Raw genomic sequence first — 23,426 nt, 5'->3', positions numbered from 1 at the left:
AGGCAGTGAATATAGGGGGGCAATAGCAGCTGATCTTTTTTCTGCCCCACCCTCTCCTCCCCCCAGGTCAGTACCCAGGGCTACTGCCTATTGCCCGACTCTAGTTATGCTACTGATTCCTAGAGTCTGCATGAAGTCACAGCAACAAGCAGGGAAGATGACTTGACAACTCTATTTTGAATGGACTGAGGCAAGTGTCAAGGATGCTTGGTCAGAGGAGGTTATAGCAATCAAGGCAGGAGACAATCTGGGTCTGGTCACAAATTTGAGTCATTGGTTCAGCGAGGAAATCCAGGCAAAACTCAAATTGAGTCCTGTGAGTTCATGAGTTCATCTTAAATGAATGTTACCTTTGAATGAATGCTACTATTTGTTAATACTCATTCATTACTACTCATTACTGCTCTGTTTAATCTCGGCTCTGAAAACCCTTGACTCAGGAAACCCTGAAATCCATTGCAAGTTTCACACAGTACCTGTGGGAAAGGACACACTTGAGCAAACTGCCGTCATTTTGGATGCTGAGGAACACTGGCAACCTGGGTCCGGACCTAATCGCCAAGTGTTGTAGAATTAGAAGGTGCTGTAACCCAGGGCTCTGACATGCTGACCAAAGTTGATAGCAAAGCGCCCACTAACTTGTTAGCGTAAGATCCAGGCCCTAATAAACCTAGTGTTAAACAGACCAAACCAACCCCATATACTGTGTTCGGATCCAGCACTGCTTGCAATCAGCATGTTTCAAGACACAACCTCCAGGCTCCAAGCTGTAGGCAGAGCTGCACTTAGTAAGAGCTTCCCAAAGATTTCCAATGCCTACAACACCAACGCTGCATTTCAAATCTGGACAAGCTGATGAGAATTAAACTTCATTTGGCCTTAGGAAATACTGTTAACCTGGACACTGTATATTCTGTTTGGAAAACAGAAAAAGGTAGACGAGAGTCACTCTGGTAAATAAAAAGATATAGTATCATCTTTTGTTGTTATACTGTGGGGTGGACCAAAGCGGTGGGTGCCGAAGGCGGGGGTGGGGCGGGGCGGGGAGGTGGACCAATTCGGGAGCGGACCGAAGCGGCACACTCACGGATTGCTACGCCTTAGAGGGAACATTGGCCTTTAGGGATGGGGGGGAGGGAGGCTTAAGGGGGTGTGTCTGTGTGTGAGGGGCATAGGGTAGGTTATGGGTTGTGTATATGTGGGGGGTTGTGTGGGTGTGAGGGAGGGTGGGGGGTGTGTGGAGACCCCCGCACACTCCCTCCATGGCATAGCAGCAGGTGGAGTGCTCATTAGGTATCATAGAGGATATTCTGGTTTTCTGCTACTCTGTCCTCTATTGATACGAAACCCAATGTGCCTTTATGTCTTCTATTTTTCTCTTCAAGAGAAAAACGGAGGACATAAAGGCTTCCGATTTTGTATCAATAGAGGACAGAGGACAGCCAGACTGTCCTCTGTGATTGCCGCCCTAGTGCTCAGGGCACAGGTGCCTGGTGGGGCATGGCTCTGGCCAGTGCTGCACATTACAGCGAAGGGCGCAACCTCCGCTGGACCATCTGTATCATCGCACTCCCTGCAACTCGCACAGCCCCTGCACTTGCGTAGCACAGAGGGAAGCCCCATGTGCTGGAGCCAGCTGCCTTCCCTGCCAGGGCTGCACTGCACAGGAGAGAAGCGTCAGGCACTGGAGCTGGCTGCCTTTCCTGCTGGGACTGCGCAAGGAAGCAAGCCCCAGATGCCTTCCTCTGAGGGGTGGGGAACGCAGCCAGCTCCAGCCTGAGGCTTCTCTTCGGTGCTGTGCAACCCCAGCAAGGAAGGCAGCTGGCTCTGGCATGTGGGGCTTCCTTCCTGTGTTGCGTGAGTGCAGGGGCTGTGTGAGTGGCAGGGAGCACCAGCGATAACAGATGGCCTGGTGGAGGTTCTGGTCTGGTGGAGGCCTGTGGGCAGTGGGGTTCACACTGTTCAACATCTTCATCAGCGACTTGGATGGGGGTGTAAAACACCCTGTTCAAATACACAGATGACACTAAGATGTGGGGAGAAGTGGGCACGCTAGAAGGGAGGAATAGGCTGCAATCATACCTAGACAGGTTACAGGGGTGGGCAGATGAGTTTCAACACTGACAAGTGCAAGGTGCTGCACCTGGGGAGGAAGAACCAGCAGCATACCTACAGGCTGGGGAACTCACTTCTCGTCAGTGCGGAGGCAGAAAAGGATCTTGGAGTCATTATTATGCCAAAATGAACATGGGCCGACAGTGTGGGAGCACGGTCAGGAAGGCCAACTGTACCTTGTCATGCATCCACAGGTGCATCTCAAGCAGGTCCAAGGAGGTGATCCTCCCCCTCTATGCCACACTGGTCAGGCCGCAGTTGGAGTACTGCATCCAGTTCTGGGCGCTGCACTTCAGGAGGGATGTGGACAACATGGAGAGGGTCCAGAGGAGGGCCACCCGCATGATCAGAAGTCAGCAGGGCAGGCCCTACGAGAAGAGGTTAAGGAACCTGAACCTGTTCAGCCTCCACAAGAGAAGGCTGAGCGGGGATCTAGTGGCCATTTACAAACTAGTCAGGGGGAACCAACAGGCAATGGGAGAGTCCCTGTTCCCCCGAGCACTGCCAGGAGTGACAAGAAATAATGGTCACAAGCTGGGAGAGGGAAGATTCAGGCTAGATATCAGGAGGCGTTACTTCACAGTCAGGCCAGCTAGGATCTGGAACCAGCTTCCAAAAGAAGTGCTGCTGGCTCCTACCCTGGGGGTCTTTAAGAGGAGGCTGGATGAACACCTTGCCAGGGTCGTTTGACCCCAGTACTCTTTCCTGCCATGGCAGGGGATTGGCCTTGATGATCTGCTCAGGTCCCTTCTGACCCTACCAACTATGAAACTATGAGGTTGTGTGCAGCGCTGCCTGGAGCTGTGCCCCGTGGGGCACATGCACTCTGAGCACCCCACCTGCTGCTACTGCCACTGCCTGCTGGGGCTGTGCACCATGGGGGAGTCTGCAGGCATCCCCACACTTCCCACCATCCCTCACACCCACACACTGCCCACCCGAGCTCCACGCTGCTGCCACCCCATTGAGCACGGGCTCTGGGCTGCTACCAGCCCAGCCACAACCCCATGCTCTGCACTCTTGCCTAGCTGCAGCCCCACCCCCGCTGCTTCCCTACCTGCTGCCTGGAGCCAACAGGAGACTGGGGAAGTGGAGCAGGTCTCTGGGAGCTGCAGCAGCAGCATCCCCATACAGAACTTGCACACTGGCCAGACCGGGCCCTTTTGCCCATGAGGGTGGGAGCAAGGCAATAGGGTATGTTGGGGGGGGGGGGGGGGGAGAGGGGTGTACATGTCAGCACCTTGCTCCCACCCTCACAGGGGGAAGGGCTGGGAGGGGCACAATTTGTTGGTGGGTGATGTGGGCCAGATATGGCCCACTAAGCAGTTTCTAGCCCCCAGGCAGTGTTTCACCCACCCCTGCTTTAACAAATGACTTGTGGGGAAGAGGGTGGGGAATTGAGTAAATATTTAGACTTTGGCCTTCCTTTTCTAGGATTACAGCAGCAGAAATTTTGAGGTAGCGGTGCTTTCCCTGAACCATTTTCTTCTTTTCCTGGTTTCTGTTCACATGCTAAGGTTTACTACCTTTTCTCCTCTTGAAATGACTTATTTTCTTTCCTTCTCCTCTTTCGAATTTTTTAACATTTACTCCCTTCTTTACTTCTTTCCTTGTTACTGTCATGTTATAGCAGATTTATCCTGAAGGATTAACATAAAAAGTGACACCAGGGTTTGGTAGCTTGACTTGATAATATTAGTCAAGCATATATACATTTTTCCCCTTACTGGAGTAAATGAAGAATATGTGCATTTCTAAGCTAGTCTTGTAGGATATGAAAACTGGAATAGATGCTCCCATCCAGCAGGAGTGGCAGTTCAGGGAACAGTTGTTTAAATATTATACTACCTGAAAAGGACAAACCCCTGTGAGACATGGCAGGGGCTTTTGCCATTGGCAACATGGCAGGAGCACAGTTTGCCTGCTCTTTTTTCCTTCTTCCCAGTAGGGAGCAGCATCGCTCTATAACTACCTGAATAGGCATTGCACAACTTGACTCTTTTGATACCATCTCTTTCTCCTTTTGTGTCTAAGTTAATCAAAATGATCTGTTTACAATGACTGCCCTGAATTCCTCTAGTCCAAGTCTATTATGGACCCTTTCCAGTTGGGTTTCTCTCTCTTGGTTCTTAGTGAAACTGCTGTTACTATTACATTTTTAGCCAACTCTCAGAACAAGCACTCCATCCACATCCTCCTTGAATTGTAAGCCACCTTCAACACTGTAGAGTAGATTATGCTCTTCTTGAAATCTTTGTCTCCTGAGACTCACCCCTCTTCTGGTTCTCCTTTTACCTCTTTAATAATTTCTTCATCTTTATCTGTTAGAGGATCCATCTCTTTCCTCTTCCAACTTTCTGTGATCATTCTACTTTGTCCTAGACTCCTCTTCTCCATCATGGGACATCATTGCCATCCTGCTCGGTCCTGTACCCTGAGTGTCCTCTTCAGCCTTGAGCTGTGTCTGGGTCTTCACACCCGGGCTATGTTTTAAGGCTTGTAGATTCTTTCTGCATAATATCTCCAAGATAGGTTCTTTTCTGTCCACCACATAGATAAAAGTCTTGTTGAAGTAAGCTGAGAAGATCTGGGACATTTTTTCTCTGACCTTGAGTGTAGCTACACTACATGTGTTATATCCATCCAGAAAGCTTCTCTTGAAGATCATTTCCTATGTCACACCTCTCTGTGGATTGCTCTGCTGTCTCAAACATAATAAGCTGTTTGTCTTCATTTTCAAAGCCCTTCACAGACTATCCTTTCCCTTATTCAGTATCAAGAGACTGACTCCACCCTATGATCATCCAGTATTGTCTGCTTCCATGACACATTAGCTTTTTCAAACATCTGCCTTTGTGCTTTTCTTTTGCTGCCTCTCATTTTTGGGAATTATCATAAATATCTGAAAATCTACTTCATTTCCCTTCAAACATCTCCTTCCCCCCTCCCCCAACACACACGCACACAATTAAGACTGTTCAGTGCCATGGTGCATATAAGAAACTTTACAGTGGTTCTGCTGGTGATCCGCTATGGATACTGTTTATTGTGCTGTTTGGTAGGTCTGTACGAAGCTTTGGTCCCTGATTCGATTTGGCCTGATTTGGTGGCCAAATCTCCAAATCTGAATTGAATCAGGAGACCCTTTAATCTCTCCGAATTGAATCTGAACCCTTTGAATCGATTCAGAAAGATTCGACAATTCGGACATAGACACAGCTTTAAATGGTTTTTCTACATACCTCAAGGTACCAGGTGGCTTGTGAATGCTGAAATGGTGGGGCGGATGGAGTGTCCCACAGGAGCATGGGGTGCTTCCCAGTGCGCTCGACAGCAGACCCAGAAGTGGACTAGAAGCACTTCCAGTCTACTTACAGGTCCACCGGGGAGCATGTGGCCCCCCCCACTCCCCCGGCTTGGCGACTGATGCCTCCTGGGTCTGGGGGGGCACCCGGGTATCACACTCACAGTGCCTAGCTGGCCTGTATCAGCTGTTAGGCTGCTGGGTTCTGGATCGAGGAGGCAAGTCGGGAGTGAAGTAAAGGCAAATTTACTTATAGTTTAGCATACAACAGTTAGGAGAAAGGTTAATGCGACAAACAGATAGTACAGTAATAAAGAGCTAATAGTGAATGATAACAACAGATAGACAGAATGACAAAGAGTTCCCACATGGGGTTGGCAACTTATTGGCAGTCCCTCTATGCCAGGTGCGCTCCAAGTTGTTCTAGCGAAGTCGGGTGTCCCCGATCAACACTGTCCGAGGGGTCACCAGGAAGGTCCCTTGGTCAGGATCCGGTCCTCACTCGCACTGGGAGTCTGGGGTCCAGGCTTGGTACAGTGATGGTCCTTCTGTCCCATCCTTCTAACTGGTCACTTGACATGCACGTTCTTTTATGCCTTATTTTATGCTAATCTGTTAGCTTTAGAGCCATTCACAATCTTGCCCTATAGCTGTTACCCTAAAGGATCAAAAGGTGCTAAAAATTATCATGGAATGTTACCACCCGAACTCGGGTTCACCCAATAAGCAAATTACATCACATTACTTTGAGGTTTGAAATTAGCATTACCTGCCCAAGCTCAACCCCTTAGTTTTTTATTCCTTGGATTCCTAGGAATGTGCTAATTATATTAGGTGGTCAAATCTTGTTACGGCTGACCTTTAATAAACCTGTTAGATCAGCTAATCTTGTAGTTTGCTTATTTTGGGGGCTTATGATTAGTGTAAACCGTTAGATTCAACACTTTGGTTAAATTGTGACAGACAAATTCCACTTGTAGGTTGCAAACTTGCAAGCTTTGCATTAGCTAATCTTAACTGCTAAACAATTGCCTGGATGTCTCCAAGAGCATATATTTATTGCTCATGATAGTAACCTCTCTGGTTCTGGCTACCACACCTGGGGTCCCCTCGCAGCTGATCGCCAAGCTGGAGGGACCCGGGGGGGGAGGGGGGCAACATGCTTGGCGGCATACCTGGAAGTGGATGTACTTCTGGTCCACTTCTGGGTTTGCCACTGAGTACGCAGGCCCCCCCCCCCGCGCTCCTGAGACGCTCTATGTGCCCCACCATTGCAGCAGTCATGAGCCGCGCCTGGTACCTTGAAGTATGTAGAAACAACATTTAAAGTTATGCCTATGGCCGAATCGCTGATTCTCCAAATCAGCATCGAATCTTCAAATTCAAATTTGTTGAAATTGAATTGGGGACAGTGATCCTAATCAACTAATCGAATCACTGTCCCTGATTCGAGCTGAATCCGAATGCGGCCTGTTTCACACACCCCTACTGTTCAGTACAGTTGTTTGTCGGTGCTCCCTTGTCCTTCTGGACCCATCTCCAGCTTCTTGTTTTATACTTATACTGTGAACTGTCTGAGGTAAGGACCTGTTCTGAGTTTGCACAATACCTAACAAAGTGGCTCCTGGCTATGTCTAGTGCTTCCAGGTTCTATAGTAATAAAAATAGTGTTTTCCCTGAGGTGTACCAGCATCATTCTGTAATTGTCTGACATTGTTGTGGCTACTGGTATAGGGCATATAATACACGCGGCTTGGTGCAGTGCTAGGAGGACAAACGTGAAGTGCTGTTTTTGTACAAATTAATAATTAAATAGAGACTGTTTTCAGAAAGAAGTAATTACGCTTTTTACTGTTTGTTAAATTAACTCCCAAGACATTTTTATGCCTTGCTATATTCTTTCCTGGCCTTCTCTATGGTGTTGGTACAGAACTTTTGTTTCTCTTTCCTTTTAATATTTTATTTTTTTGGTTCACAGAACTAAAAGAAATTGTATTTGTCATCCAGAGTCAAAGTAATTCTTTTCATTCCAAGAGAGCAGAAGACCTAAAGCAAAATATTTTAAATCAGGCTGCAGATCTTGGAAAGGTATGTGCAGATAATATAGACTTCATATTTCTTGTCTTTCATAAACATTTGACTAACAACGTTTGCTATTGTTCCTGTTTTAGTCCATTTTATTTCTTTTGTTAAACTGTATCAGAGTACATATATTTCATCTTTGTTCACTTTCTGAAGGAATTGCTTAAATAAGGATTTCACCGACTGCATACCAAATGGGATATCCTTCTTAAATTCTACACTATTCTAAGTTATGTGCGTTTGTGTGCAAACACAACTTTTTGTAAGTATGGAACTTAATTTTGAAGTAACGAAAGGGAAACAGCTTCTAAGTACCACAGTATCCAAAATTATCTTAACCTTTTTTGAACACAATAGTGATGATATTTTGACCAGTTATTAAACTTTTTAATTCTTTGTATTTTCTTATGAAGTGGATGTATCAGGTAGGTAATATTTGGGATCATTTTCTTAGGCATACTTTATTGTTTTTATTTGAGCACCTTCATTTTTCAGAAGTTTTATTGCACAGCTGAATTATGATGGATTTAGAATGAACATTCCAGTCTGGACATTGACTTACACAGTCTTAGCCGAGAACTAGGATTGATTTTTGATTTTTAACGCTTACATTTGTGCAAAAGGCTTAAAGTTGCTTTTAAATCATCTGGACTTTTAAAAAAGATATACAATGAAATTCTGAAATAACATTGTAGGGTTTATTTGTTTGAACTTTGATATTTAGAAACATAGGTATGAAAGATTATTGTTTAAAAAATGCAACATGCACTAAGTTTCTGTTGTTCTTGCCCTTCTATATACTTGAGCTGATCAGCACTGTGATAAATATGTTCTAAATGCACTTTTGAGGTTTTGATCCTATGGTTAGATCTATACTGGTAGCCTGTGCCCCTCTGTGATTCCTTATTATGTTCTGAGGAGTCTTGCAGCGTTGTTGCTTATTTGTCTGCATGGAACAAAGCCCTGTCCATTAAAATGGGCTCTGGTAAATGTTCACACCCCCGAATACCAGCAGTTGGAAGCCAACAAAGTAAAAAATGGAAAAATAGATGTGTTCATTGGGGAAAGCATAGGAAAACTGGTTTAGAGGATGAGGTAACTTATTTTTGAGTGGCAGTAGACTGGTAACTGAGAGCACTTCTCTCTTGTGAATGAATTAATGTGACTGCAAATAAACTTCAGATTATTTTAATTAAAAAGATTTGTTGATCCTCCACTAAAATGGGAACATTTTGGGTGGTAAACAACAGCACACATGCAAGGTTAGTAAAGTCAGTGATTGAAGTCGTATCAGTCTGAAGATTTTGGCCCAGAATCCAGGGGTGGGGGAAAATGCAATAAAATACAGAAGAAAATGAGTCCAGTAAAACTTGTTCTTTGTGTGCCTTGCCTTTTTCTTTTCCAAGCCCCATTTTCAAATGTCTGACCCCAAACTGTTTTGAATAAGACTGGTAGTACTGGTTATTGTGAGGGAAAACTTAAATCCCTCTGCACAAAATTTTGAAATTGACATTTTTCATTCCAAAGTACATGTACAAGATCACACTGGAGTTAATTTCTCAAAATACGTGTTACATATTTACTAACTAGTCTATATTAAAATTAAATGCAAGAGGGAATTGTCTAACTTTCTAATCAAACTAGAATGCGTGTCTGTCTTGTTTTAAAATGTATTGAATCATATTCATATTCACTCTAAAATAAATTAAACTCCACTTTGAATTTGCTATTTGTGTCCTATTTCATTTGTGTGTCTCTCTCTCTATCTACTTTAAATATTTTACATTTTAAAAATGTATTCCTCTCTTAACTCAGGTTACCACTAGAGGTCATTGTTGTTATTATTGTTAATATGTAAATGCATATTATATAACTATAAAATATTTAGTGGTATTTTTTCCATGTTAAACAGTGGCTAATGCTTAGTGATGAGGAACATTTTTTTTGTTAAATCCCTATCAGTTTGTTTGGTATAGAATCTAATGATCAGATCCTAAATTCATCCCCCCCCAACCCATGCAGCAGTGGGGAAAGCAGCAGCAGTGGGACAGGTACCCCCCTTGCCCACTGTCCTCTCCCATCACTTCCTCCCCTTTCAGCCCCCTTGCCCCCCTCCCCCCTTGTAGCCTCTGCTCCCTCCCAGGTCACCGAGCACATGGAAGCACAGTCCTGCCCAGTCATTTTATTTAGCATCTTGGGGCTGGAGCTGGTCCCTTTATACTTTTATTTACACTACAAGTTATTTCTAATATATAAGCACTAAACATATAAAAAAGTGTTTTGGTGGCGAAGACAGTTCACCAACTATTTCCCAGCCTCTCTTTTTTTTCACCTTTGCCCTTCTGTTCTCAGTTAGATGATGATAATTGGATATTTGAATATCTCAAAAGCTTTCTAACGCAGAGCGCCACAGTATATCTTTTTACTACTTGCACAGCTCATATACCCTGGCAACTTTGATTACTTTACAGTTAAAAGCTGAAACCAAGATCTGCTTTTGCTTATTTTCCTGTGCATTGATTGCTTAGCTCACCTCCACTTCATAATCCTCATACTTGTATTATGTTATACAAAACACATAGTCACCAATATTTTTCAGTCTGCTGTTGAAAAGGTAAAAGGATCTAAATCTTGCCAGCCTTTGATTAAAATCTGGCACCTTCTCAGAAATGCTAAGGGAAAAAGGATATCTAGATTGCTTTTTCCTCTAAACTAATATGGCTACAATCAGGACTTGTAGTAGAGATGATATCTTTTATTAGACCAACTATTTTTGCAAAAAAAAATAAAATTTTTCTTTAATTGCCATTTTTTTGGGCACAAACACCCTTCAATCAGGCATTGGAGAAAAGATTGTAAAAGTTCTCCTGGGCAGAAATGAAAGCTTATATTTCATAGGAGAGATGAAGGTGGTAAAAATCTGTTTGGAAAAGTTCATTCTATATGCAGATTAGGCTCAGAGAAAAGTTGAAATAGTCTGTTTACCTCAAAGTTGATTGTTGGTAAGCAGGATGTAGTCATATTTCCTTTTGGTTATGTTGTTTTATATTTCACAGAGCAGTAAATAGATGGGAAGCTCCTCTGGGCAGGAATTTCTTATCTGATGAGGTGTCTCTGAGCTTTGCTGTGAGGCTCTGTGAATATGCAGATTACCTCGAACAAAGGTATTTCAGGTTTCAGGTGGTCAAAGTTGCTTCCTCCTTGGAAAATTATGAAGATAATTTTCCTCATAAATTTTCTTCATAAGATAAAGGGAAGAAGGGAAATACTGTTGTTCATTATCAGCTGCTCCTCTTTTTTTTTTAGTATGGCAGACTGTCAAGGAAAAGTCATAGTTGAGCCGGAGGCTTTGCAGTTGCAGAATTAGTGGGTACCCTCATTTGTATCTCCTCAAAGATGTTATTTTTATCACCATTTTTCACTTAGTTTATCTTCTGCAATTGTAATTACTTGCACTTTTCCTTTTTTTTTTTTTTTTTTTTTTTTAAATATGGACCTCATTCAGGGAACAGTCTGCCCTTGTGAATTTGTTTATTTTTCTTGGAGGATTGCAGGTACACCTATCCAGCTTGACTGATGTGATGGAGATGATTGTACTATCTAATGGAGTCTCCCTCCCCCCCAAAAAAACCAAAACAACAACAACAAAAAAACCCTGCAACAACCCCCAAAACAAAAAACGATTTCAAGACAATGTGAATGAAAAAATATTGGAGTTTTTATAATTTGACATGTGGAGAAAGAAGTGACTTATGATTCAGCTGTTCACTAATTCAGGGTATTGGAATGCAGTTCATAAATACATACCCCTGGGGGCTTGCACACTTCATAGTGTCTGTAGGCTGAGTTCATCGCACATACCAGAGGTTCCCCAACTCCCTGTCTGCCTCTTTCCATCCCTCTCTTTTAGTGTCTCCCTGCAACATACTCCCCCATGGCAGTGGCTTTGTATATCTTTGGGGTTAGACAAGGACCTACAGCTAGCTAGCCAGAAGCCAGACTGAAATGCAAGCGGAGTAGGAGAGGGTTCTCAAGTGGAGAGGTGTTCCAACCTGATCCCTGAGAAGCATGGGGAAAGTGTGTGCAGAAAAAAGGTCTGGCCCTTCCTTGTCCTTTCAGAGACATTGTTTTAGACTAGAGGTTGGCAGTATTTTCTGGCAGAGGGCCACAATGACACAGCTCAGGGCTGAAGCAGTCAGGCCCTAAGCCTCAGCCTCCTCTACTGCCACTTCTCCCTGTTGTCCAGCTGCAGCACAGCTCAGGGAGAGCCCCCTTTGGCAGAAGCCAGTGCCATCCACTTACGCTTTGGTACTTTTGGTACAGAGACAGGCCCTTTTGCCGGAGCTCCCTGTGCATGGCTATGGCGTAGCATGGGCAGAGCCTCTGTTGCCAGATCCTGCAGGGTATAGGTTGCCAAATTCTGTTTAAAATGTTTATACTATTCCACAGGTTTACTTTCAAACCCACACCAAGATCTGTTACGGAAAAGATGGGATAGGACTTTTACTCTTTTGTTGTAAATCATGTTTCAGGTCAGACTCTGTCAATGTGATACAAAGGGATGTGTAAAATATATAGAAGTACAGCTAAGTAATAGACAATTGCTTTGACTTAGTTTCTTCTGCAATTAAGTATCATAGGTTGCAGATCCTGATTAAGTAATTTCAGAATGACACTGTATGACAAGTGTGGATGGAAGGTATGGCAATACTAGTCTGTGAATGCTTTTGATGCTTTCTAGGCAGTTACTCTAATCAAAATAGTGCTTATGTCCTTCCCCCCCCTTGAAATCTTTATTAAAATCCTGCATGTGTGCACACAAGTTCTCTTCCCCCCCCAGGCTCACAGAAGATACTCTTGAGATATGAGCTGTCAGTCTCAAAGTATCTAATCCTGAAAAGTGCTGCTGCTGCAAGTCATCTTCTCACTAAGACACGAGTTCTCAGGTCATGGCAGAAACGTTTATAAAATATCAAATCTGAATTCCAAGCAAGGGCCTTTCCCAGCCTGCTCTGTAGGCATATCCACAGACGATGAGCAGTCAGAGGCAGATGGTGTTCCTGGAGTTTGGTGTACTGTTAATCAATAATTAGTAACATGAAGGTTCAGCTTTAGCATCATTTCTTCAGGTATAGCTGCTCACAGGATTCCACTATTATAACTGTTTGAGCCACACACTAAAACTTCTTGGTAGAGAGCCATTATCGCTTCCCTCATATGCTGAGGAGATGAACCACCGACTTGAGCTAATCGCTAGAAGACAGTTTAACTCTTCCCCCAGGGGGGGAGGGAAATCAATACTTACCAACATAGATTCATAGATTGTAGAGTCGGAAGGGACCACAATGGATCATTGTGTCCGACCCCCTGCCCCTGGCAGGAAAAAGAGGACCGAGGTCAGATGACCTCAGCCAGGTGACTATCTAGCCTCCTCTTGAAGACCTCCAAGCTAGGTGATAGCACCACCTCTCTTGGAAGCCCATTCCAGATCCTGGCCACCCTTACTGTGAAACATTTCTTCCTAATATCTAACTTACATCCACTCTCAACTAGTTTACACCCGTTATTCCTAGTCACTCCCTGGAGTGCCTTAGTAAACAGCGCTTCCCCTATTCCCCGTTGACCTCCCCTAATAAATTTATAGGCGGCCACAAGATCTCCCCTCAGCCGTCTCTTGCGAAGGCTGAAGAGATTCAGCTCTCTCAACCTCCCCACATAGGGTCTATCACGAAGGCCACTAATCATGTGAGTGGCCCTCCTCTGGACCCTCTCCAGATTCCCCGCATCCCTCTTGAAGCGCGGCACCCAAAACTGGACATAGTACTCCAACCTGTGGCCTGACTAGTGCCACATAGAAGGGGAGCATCACCTCCTTTGTTCTATTAGTCATGCACCTGCTAATGCACGACAAAGTACGATTGGCCTTGTTGATGGCCTCGTTACACTGTCGGCTCATGTTCATCTTGGAGTCAGTTATGACTCCAAGATCCCTCTCTGCCTCTGAGCTGCTGAGAAGGACATTCCCAACCTCTAGGTGTGCTGGGGGTTCCTCCTTCCCAGGTGGAGTACCTTACATTCATCTTTATTAAATTGCATCCTATTTCTCTCTGCCCATTGATCCAACCTGTCCAGGTCAGCCTGAATCTGATCCCTGCCCTCTGGTGTACTAACTTTGCCCCATAACTTGGTATCATCAGCGAACTTGGAGAGGGTGCTCTCCATGCCCTCGTCCAAATTGCTGATGAAGATACTGAATAATAAATTGGTCCAAGGACCGAACCCTGCAGGACCCCACTGCCCACCTCCCTCCAGGCCGAGAAGGAGCCATCCACCACCACTCTCTGGGTGTGGTCCCTAAGCCAGTTGGCCACCCACCTGACCGTGTAGGCTTCCACTCCACAATCTGCTAGCTTCCCAATGAGGATAGGATGCGAAACTGTGTCGAAGGCCTCCTAAAGTCCAGGAAGATGACATCAGCCTCGGCTCCCACATCCAGGCAGTGTGTGACCTGGTCATAGAAGGCTACAAGGTTTGTCAGGCAGGATCTACCCGTGACAAACCTGTGCTGGTTTCCCCTCAGCATCATTTCCCCTGCTGGGCCTTCACAAATGTGTTCTTTGATTGTTTTCTCTAGCATTTTCCCCAGGAATAGAGGTAAGACTGACTAGTCTAAAGTTACCTGGCTCATCCCTTCTCCCTTTCTTGAAAATGGGCACCACATTGGCCCTTCTCCAGTCCTCAGGGACCTGGCCAGAGCACCACGAGTGCTCAAACAGCTGTGCCAGTGGCTCAGCTATGACACTGGCCAATTCTTTCAGCAGCCGTGGATGGAGGTCATCCGGGCCTGCTGACTTGTACCCATCCAGCTCCTCCAGGAGCTCCTTAACTATTTCAGACCTAACCGTAGGCAGACTGGTGCCACGTGGACATCCGTCAATGATTGAGGTAGGGCAATTGGCTTGGTCGGTACACAGAAATACTGAAGCAAAGAACTCATTGAAGAGCTCTGCTTTTTTCTCCTGCGTCAACCACCAACTGTCCTGATTTGTCCTGCAGGGGCCCTATGTTGCTCTGAGCTTTCCTTTTGCCTGCTATATACCTGAAGAAGGACTTTTTATGGTCCTTGATTGTTGAAGCCAGCCTGAGCTCAAGCCTTGCCTTGGCCCGTCTAACGGATTCCCTGTAATAGCGTGCCAGGGAGATATATTCCTCCTTGGTGGCTGCTCACTGCTTCCATTGCCTATACATCTCTTTCTTTGCCCCCAGACTCTCTTGGAGTTCCTTGTTCAGCCAAGGGGGCTTTTTTGCCCCCTTACCTCCCTTCCCATGTAATGGGATAGACTCCTTTTGAGCCCCAAGGATCACTCCCTTGAGATACCTCCAACCCTCCTGGACCCCCATGTGCTCTGTGTTCTCGAGTTGCATCCCCGCACTAACTAGCCTTCTAAGCTTGCTAAGGTTGGCCCTTCTGAAGTCCAACACCTTAGCCCCACTAGTTACTTTACCCACCCTTTGCTGGATAGTGAACTTGACCAAGTGATGATCACTATCTCCCAGGCTACCTGGAACTCACATGTTCCCCACGAGATCATCCCCTGTTGCCAAGACCAGATCAAGCAAGGCGCTACCCCTGGTGGGACTAGACACCACCTGGGTTAGGTGGAGGCCCTGCACACAGTGTAAGAACCTCCATGAGCAGCTTGTTTTGGCTGTCTGCTCCTCTCAGCAGATATCTGGGTAGTTTAGATCTCCCATGACCACCGCCTCCCTCGCCTATGTGGCATCTGCTAGCTGCCCAGAGAATACATCATCTAGCTCTTGATCTTGATGAGGCCTGTAGTAGACCCCCCACAACCAAGTCCTTTTCCCCTGGCCCCCCCTGGATCCTGACCCACAATGCCTTGGTGTTCCCCTCCTCCACCCCTGCCTTAATGGTGGAAGACATATACTGCTCCTTAGCATAGAGTGCTACCTCCCCACCTTTTTTCCCCACTCTGTCACACCTATACAACCTATACCCCTCAATGCCTACCGCCCAGTCATGTAGAATCCCACCATGTTTCAGTTAGCCCGACTAGGTCATACTGGGTGCTAGCAAGCAAGAGTGCAAGCTCCTCCTCCTTGTTCCCCATACTCCTGGCATTTGTATAAAGACATTTTAGTCCCTCAAAGGGGGCTCTTGGTGCCCCTGTGCCTTGATGGCGTGTGTTCCCTTTATTACTTACCTGGTGTGGTCTGGTGCCTTGTTTATGGCTTACCAACCCCTTAATACTTACCTGGTGCGATCTGGCATCTTGTTTGTGGTTTACCAACCCTGGGCTCTCTTTGACCACTGGTTCCCCAACCCCTGTCGAGCCTAGTTTAAAGCTCTTTGGAGGAGATCAGCCAACCTGCAGGCTAACAGATACTTACCTCTGGGAGAGAGATGAAGATCATCATCTCCCAGGAAGCCTCCTCCCTGGAAGTGCTGGTCATGGCTGTAGAATCAGAAGCTCTCCTGAAGACACCAAATCTGGAGCCGCCGGTTGACTTCCTTGATGCGGGCACCCTGGCATCTCCGGCTGCTGCCAACCAGAAGGATGGAAGAAAATACAAACCTGTGCTCCAGTCTTCTTGAGGCTGTCTCCCAGTTCATGGAAGTCCTTCATGATGCGGTCAGGGCTGATCCTAGCCGTATCATTGGTTCCCACATGGACAAGGACCATGGTTGTTTGTTCTCGGGTAAATTCTATAGAGTTTCTCTATTAACACTGGTTAATAAAATTCCAGATAAGACCATGATGTTGTCAGAACATGCCTGGTTTTAAGGGTTGTATCCCTCTACTGCGCTGTTCCTATTCTCTTCTCCCAGATGGAGAAGTGCTATAGGAGCTTTTGAAGTCCTTGAGTCCCATGTATCCCTAGAAATTGGAGTAGTTAGTTAGATGGAGTCTGCTAGCCAAAAGCTTGAGTCTAGGAGTGCAAAAAAAAGGAGGCACCTGTCTGTAGTCTTGCCTCTTCTACCCTGCTTCCCACCTCTTCTGCCTAGGCATCTTCATTCTTAACACCTGGGCCTGGAATTGGGATGTTATAACATATTTTTAAAGGAAGAGTCTCTATGTCCTACTTAACTAGCATGAATATGCCTAGTAGGGGAGAAAAAAATATTTGCTAAGGCCATGGACTGGCATTACATATTTAGCATTAAATATACCCTCAGGATTTTACAAAACGTGCAGCCATTCAAGTTGTTTGTAGCACTATGAAGACAATGAAAATGCTACAAAAGAGCACACTTGTGAAGAGGATCTTCTTGGTAGGGCTATGCCTTGTAGCACTACATGCAAAGTCTGTACAGTTGTACATAGTGTTGCAGAGGACTCTAGGACCCCCAGCATCTCAAAATCCTCTGTTCTCTCTTTCCCCTCTCCTCCTCCCCCTTCCCCTTCCGCAGCCCAAAGATGGAGGGAGGGGAAAAAAGAGCGCTTGGCTTACTGATAGCCACTCCAAGAACCCAAACTTGCTACAGCTATGACACGGCCCTTTCCCTGCTCCAGCTCTGGGGTACCTTCCATTCCTCACTTGTCTGCCATGCTTTGATGTACTTATTTGATTGAGAGGGAGAGTGCCTAATGAGTCCTAGGGCTATTCACAGCCTCTGACCTCCTCTACAACCATGCCTATACCTTGCAGGCATTGCCATTCAGTCAGCCTCCCTGTATAGGGGCCTTGGCCTTCCCAGCCTACACCCCTTTTCTCTTGCTGGGCTGCCTAGCCGAGGAACACTGGGCTGGACTTGGCTTCTGGGCTCCAGCTCTTTTCTCACCTATGTTGACTCTGTGCTGGGCTGTCTGGCCCTGCCTCTGCCCTTCTCTGGACTCGCAGCATGCCTATACCTATCAGGCACCACTGTGGTTTCTGTATTTCCCATAATAGTCCCAATCCAAACCACTGGTTTAACTACAATGAAAGAATAAGCCCTCTGGCCATAACACAAACGAAATCTGCTCCAGATGCAAGCATCATTAGTAGCCTACTGTCTGTGCAGCAAGGTTTCTCTTTACCCTGTAAGCCATTGGTGTCTTAGTGGCAGTCCCCAGGGCAGTTCAGGAATCAGCCAGCCATTTTCCTGACCAGGAACTCTTCTCCCAGTGATTTTCAGAGCCTTCTAGCTCAGACTCTGGGCTTATGTGCTGTCTAAATCCCCTTCTGGTCAGGTGGTGCCCTACCACTCTCAGGTGTTCTTCCTTAGGGCCTGATGGCTGGTTTCCATGGCAGCTCATGACCGCTGCTCTGGCAGCATCCCTGCTGCCCAAGCTGGGCTCTTCCCTGTTGTCCTGTTGCAGAGCAGTTACCTCTGCAATAGGCAATCATAACACTTTGACCTTGGCTGCTTATTCCCTTGCAGCTAATTTTCCCTAGGCTGAGTTCTCCTGCCTGGCTGCAGGTGTGCCCCTTTCCTGTAATGGGCAACTCCCTGACTAGGTAGCAGTGTTTCTCTGTGTTGGTCTGTATTCTTCTGCCTGGACTCTTGGCTGCAGTTTTTCTCCTTACAGTAACAGGAGCCCTAGGCTCCCAGTTGCACAGCTCACCCAGTTGCAGCAAGCTGTTAAAGTGACCTGATGGAACCCTGCTACAAGACCTGCCCACATGGGATCAGCTGGAAATACCCTCTGCCAGGGGGGGTGGGCGTAGCAAAGGAGCAGCCCTCTATCCACCTTTAGCTAGAGATCTCACCTTAAAGGCAACATTGTAGTTTTCTAGCCAGGGGATTGGAACAGCTCTACTTTCCAACAATGCTATGTTTTTGTTATGCTACAAAGTGTTTTGCCTGTCCATAACCTAAAACTAAGAAAATATATTCTTGGGGCATGAAGCTACTCCAAGAATATATGCCTCACATGTGGTGATAAGAGCTGCAGACTAATTTTTTTTTTGTGGTATTATCTAGTATTTCATTTAAGTTGGTACAGACTTTGAAAGGAGAGAGGAAGATGTCTGATAAATGACAATATGGTGCAACTGTCTTCCTTTGTGGCATTTGATGTAAGAAGGGATGCTAGTTGTTTTTAATTATGCTTCCCTTTACTCCTGTTTCTAGTTCTAATGTCCCTGAAAGAAGCTCCTCATGGGAACAATGTTAAAAAAAAAAAAAAAAAGAGCTGTGTAGAACTGCTGCAACTCCTCTGTGAGTTTATTAGCAAACAGAATTATTCTATCTTCAATTTGTATCCTTCTTTAAGGTAATTAGCAAGACTAGTTGCTTCCAACTATCATTCCCTGAGGTTAGGAAGAGTACATTTGATATTTCTGACGTTAATGGCAAATGACATTTTAACTTTTAAAGAAATAACTCACTGTGACAACAATGAAGCAATAAAATGTATTATTTTTAACATATTCTTTAGCCTTAGGTCAGACAGTATATGAATAGATTTTGGTACAGATTGTCAGTGTTGGAGGTTAGAGGTTAGTTTTTTTTTCATTTTAAAAGCAAAGTGTGTATTAAGTGGTTCTAAAAGTATGTAGGAAATTTATTCAGCTTAATTTTGGCTTTTTAATTACATTGGTACTTAATGGTCAAGGTGATTTTGTGAGTAATAGCTGTGTCCCCTTATCATACGTTAATCCTTTATCAGAGTGCTTTTAGCTACAGTTTCTACTGACTTATGTAAGTCATGAAAGTAGCAATACTGTGTTTTATTTGTGTCATCACAAATAAGTGAGGATAAACAGACACACAAAGAAAGGTGTTGTTCAGTCTATATAGTTGTGGTCTGTAGTTCAGCATTATTTTATATTCTGTGACAGTGCATTACAACTTTGAAAAAACTCGAAAATTGTACAGGTTTCCATAGCTTTATGCGGGCTCAGGAAGTGCGAGGTAAATTCACTCTTATGCAATCGGTGTGGTGGAAGCCTGCAGTCAGTTGCTTTGTGTGGTGCATTGTGGGAGTGACGCGCACCAAAATACAGTCTCCTGTGTGGATCTGTGCTCCTTGCTTGTCTGCAATATGTTTCTGTAGTTGTCATCCCCATTATGATAGTGCCCTGTGCTTGTGTGTACTGTCTGCTGTTGGTGAGTACCAAAATTGTTTTGTAAAAGTGGTAGAAATGGGTCTGGGGGTCAGTACAGTTGAGTTCTTGGAATGTATCCCTATTTGTTACATTGTAAAATGAGTTCCCTTTATCTGAATATGAGTTATGTACCCTTTTCCAAGAACGCACATACAGCATAAAGCGATGGAAACCTGTATTAGTCTTTTTTTTGCTTTTTCTATTTCATTTACCTTTTTCCTGTTCACAAAAATGGATGTTTGTTTCAGGAGACTGGTTAAAATTAGCTTTCAAGAGACTAGATGTGGGCAGAGGAAAAAGGTGTAATGAAGGATAAGATTAAAGAGGGAAGAATTTATAGAAAAGCAATAAGATGAAATAAAGACATGGCTGAATTTCTGTTCCATGTAAAAAAAAATTATCTACTTCAAGAAAAATGGTAGACATTGTATGTATTAGCTAAATTTTAATTAAAACATTTATAACTGGTAAACAAGTTTTCAGTATTATAAGTATAAAGATGATAATATCTTTATGCTATCTTAAAGATAGTATAAATAATTTCCAACTATTACCAAACCTACCAATTCGATTGGCCTAATGTAAGAATAATGAAGTATTATTTAAATGCAAGTTAATTGAGAAGTTAGGGGACACACCTACATGCAGTACTTCAAAATGATCTGTCAGTAAGGGGGCATATGTTTTACATCTATAATAGTCATCAGTGCATACAACCTGACCCTTGCAGACTATGAAAAAAAGGAAGGATTTTGTTCTAAACTCAACCAAGTCCTGTTGCATATCTCCTGAGAAGATAAGATAATTCTTCTTGGTGATTTCAGTGCTAGAGTGGACAGGGACTCTGACTTATGGAAAGGAACACTTGGAAAGGAAGGGATGAAGAAGATCAGTTTAAATGAAATTCTCCTGAGCAAGTGTTCAGAACATGATCTCATCATTAAAAGCTCCTTATTCTATTCATCCAAAGCAACAAATGGAAGACATCATGGATGCACCCATACTCAAAACAGTGGCACCTAATTGACTACATCATAGTGCATGCCTAAAAAGTCCCTATCACTAGGGATGTGACCAGTGTGGATGACTGCTGGACAGATCATCAGTTTATATCAGGGGTGTCCATCCTTTTTGAACGTGGGGCCGGATCATGAACTTTTTATCACCCAGTGGGCTGGCGAGCCATATTCAAAGACCTCACAGGAAGTGACATCACATCAGGAAGTGATGTCATGTGACCTTTGACAAGCCTCCTTCTTGTTCAGTCCCAATCAGCTCCTCTGTGCAGGAGCTGGAGAAATGGGCAAGCAATCAACAATTTTTCCCTCGCTAAAATCTGTTAGAGGGCTGTAGCTTCTTACTGGTTTCAGCTCCAGCCAAAATTTTTCCACCACTATCATGAGAATTGGCAACTCTGAGTATCTGAACCAAAAGCGATGGTGGCATTAAAAGGTAGGAATGTACCTAATGAAAAAGACAGGAGAAAATGAAAAAGAAAGGAGAAAGAACTGAAAATGCCTGAGTATGTTGTCCCTGGGCCCACCCAAGGTACTTTTCTGAAATTCAATAGGAATTAGTGTATCAATAAGAAAAAAAAAAATCAACAAAAATAATCTAGACTATTTATACGTAGGATGACCATATATCCTGGATTGGCTGAGACAGTCACAGATTTTATAGGCTGTCTCAGTGTCCCAGCCACTGGAGAAAATTTAAGCAAAAGTACCAGATTGGTGGGAATCTGGGAGCTGGGGGGTTGGGGCTATGTGTGTGTGCATGTGTGCATGCGTGTGCATGTGTGTGCGCTTCCCAGCACATCCCAATAGCTGCTTTGGCACACATGTGTTGCAGAGACAGAGCCAAAGCAGCTATTGGGATGTGCTGGGAAGCGCACATACATGCACTTGCATGCACGCACACACGTGCGCACACACACACAGCCCCAACCTGGCCCTGAGGCGCCCCCAACTCCGCACGGTAACTTACCCCGTGCCTCCGTCCGCCCCGGCTGGCCCTGAGGCGCCCCCAGCTCCACGCTGGAACTTACCTCGTGCCTCCATCCACCATGCAGGGGCAGGGCGCAGGCCATGCTGCAGCTCCCCCAGCCACGTGCTGGGGGCAAGGGGCAGAGCCCGTCCCCAGCTTGTCCAATCAGGTGTGGCTGGGGCAGCCCCACTCCGCGCAGCCCTGGGGGCAGCTGCGGCAGGACCCGGCTCACTGATGAGCCGGGCCCCACAGGGGTAAGCAGTTCCCCTCCCCTCGCTGCCGGCTGGGGCCCGTGGGCTGCCCCTGCCAGCCTCGCTGCTGCCCCACTGCCGTGGCTCCGCGCTGTGCCACTGCAGCTCTGCCGCCGCTGCCGCGGTGGTTCTGCGCTCCACGGCAGCCCTGCCGCCACCACCACGGGCCAGATAAAATGGCTTGGCAGGCCACATGTTGGACAAGCCTGGTTTATGTGTTCCATCATGTCCATTTGTATAGTCTTAAAACAATGTAGGCAAAAGAAGCAACCAAGGAAGAGGCTCAATATTGAGTACTTGAAAGATGTTGCTTACAGTGATCATCTCCAGCCAGAGGTGACTGGGGCGGGGTATGTGCTGTAGCAAATCAGCCTGTGTGAGGCCCCTTTAATACTGTGAGGTTGCCCTGATTTCTTCCTTGGTGTGCTTTCTCTGCCCTCCTCTTGAGTGTACACCTTGATTTAATTGGGAGGATAAAACTTGCTTTGGGTATCTGGAATTAGACATCTAGATGATGTGGCTGGCCCAGTGAAGTTGATGTTGGCTGATCATCACCTCAATGCTCATGGTGGTTGCCTGCGAGAGAATGCTGATGTTGGTCCATTTATCTTCCCACTGGATTTCCAGACATCATTGATGGTATTTCTCCAACGTGTCTTCTGTACGTTGTCCACATCTTGGCTCCAAACAGCAAGGTGTGAATCGCGGCTGCTTGATAAACCATGATCTTGGTTTCAGATCTGATATCATGATCTTTGAACACCAATTTCCTCAAGTGTCCAAAGGCTGCACTTGCATATTTGCAGAAATGTTGGATTTCTTTGTTGATGTCAGCCTCCTATGACAGATGGCTTCTGAGGTATGGGAAATACTCAACACTCTCTGAAGTCTCACTATGAATTTGAAGTACTGGAGCTGAGAGGGCTGCCCAATTGCTTGTTGATGAAGGACCTTAGTGTTAAGGACTATGTTGCAGATTCACCAACTTACCAAGAAGTCTTCAAAGCCATTAGACAGAACAACAACAAAGCAGCACATGCTCCTGATGGAACACCAGCTGAAATTTATAAGGAAGATGGAAAAAAGCTCTCTCTCCAATTTATGTTGTTATGATAATCTGGAAACATGAGTAGGTTCCCTGTGACTTGAGAAATGTCAGAATTTTTCCCAGATTCAAGAAGTGGTGGATCTGATTGCAGCAATTATTGTGGCTTTTCACACCTGTTCATAGCTGGTAAGATATGACTCACCTTCCTTTCTGAGGAGATTCTATCCAGGTCCGGATGTGGTTTGAAACCACTCAGAGGAACAGTAGATATGATCTTTGTTGCTAGACGGCTGCAAGAGAAGTGTTCCAAGCAACACCGTGGCCTTCATTGACCTGACTAAGGCCTTTGATTTAATCGACAGAGAGAGACCCCCTCTTGCAGATCTTTCTGAGACTTGGGTGTTCACCCAAAAGTGTCATCATCATCAGACTTCTTCACAATGCCATGACAGAAGCGTTCTTAACCAGTGGCTCATAAATGAACCCTTTCGCTGTTAGAACTGGAGTCAATCATGGATATGGGATTGCACCAACAGTCTTCTCCATCTGTTTTGCCACTCTTTCACATCTCTTTGCTGATTAG

The 23,426-nt window shown here is 45.3% G+C and overlaps 1 protein-coding gene across 7 annotated transcripts in view; it reads left to right on the top strand.

The window, feature by feature from the left end:
- The window catches only part of B3GLCT (beta 3-glucosyltransferase), a 127,845-nt gene that overhangs the window by 21,786 nt on the left and 82,633 nt on the right, over nt 1-23,426 (top strand). For 6 of the 7 annotated variants that reach the window (XM_059718635.1, XM_014595350.3, XM_059718655.1 and 3 more), the window contains exon 4: nt 7,398-7,507. In XM_059718635.1, coding sequence (XP_059574618.1) covers nt 7,398-7,507 — 110 coding nt within the window. Of the gene's footprint in view, nt 1-7,397; nt 7,508-23,426 lie in introns of those variants that run through there. The other variant, XM_059718797.1, reaches the window with a different exon arrangement.

The sequence above is a fragment of the Alligator mississippiensis genome, chromosome 1 (assembly GCF_030867095.1).
Source record: "Alligator mississippiensis isolate rAllMis1 chromosome 1, rAllMis1, whole genome shotgun sequence".
In the NCBI taxonomy this organism is placed as follows: domain Eukaryota; kingdom Metazoa; phylum Chordata; order Crocodylia; family Alligatoridae; genus Alligator; species Alligator mississippiensis.
The sequence above is the reverse complement of the archived record's forward strand: the minus strand, read 5'-3'. Positions and strand labels throughout refer to the sequence as shown.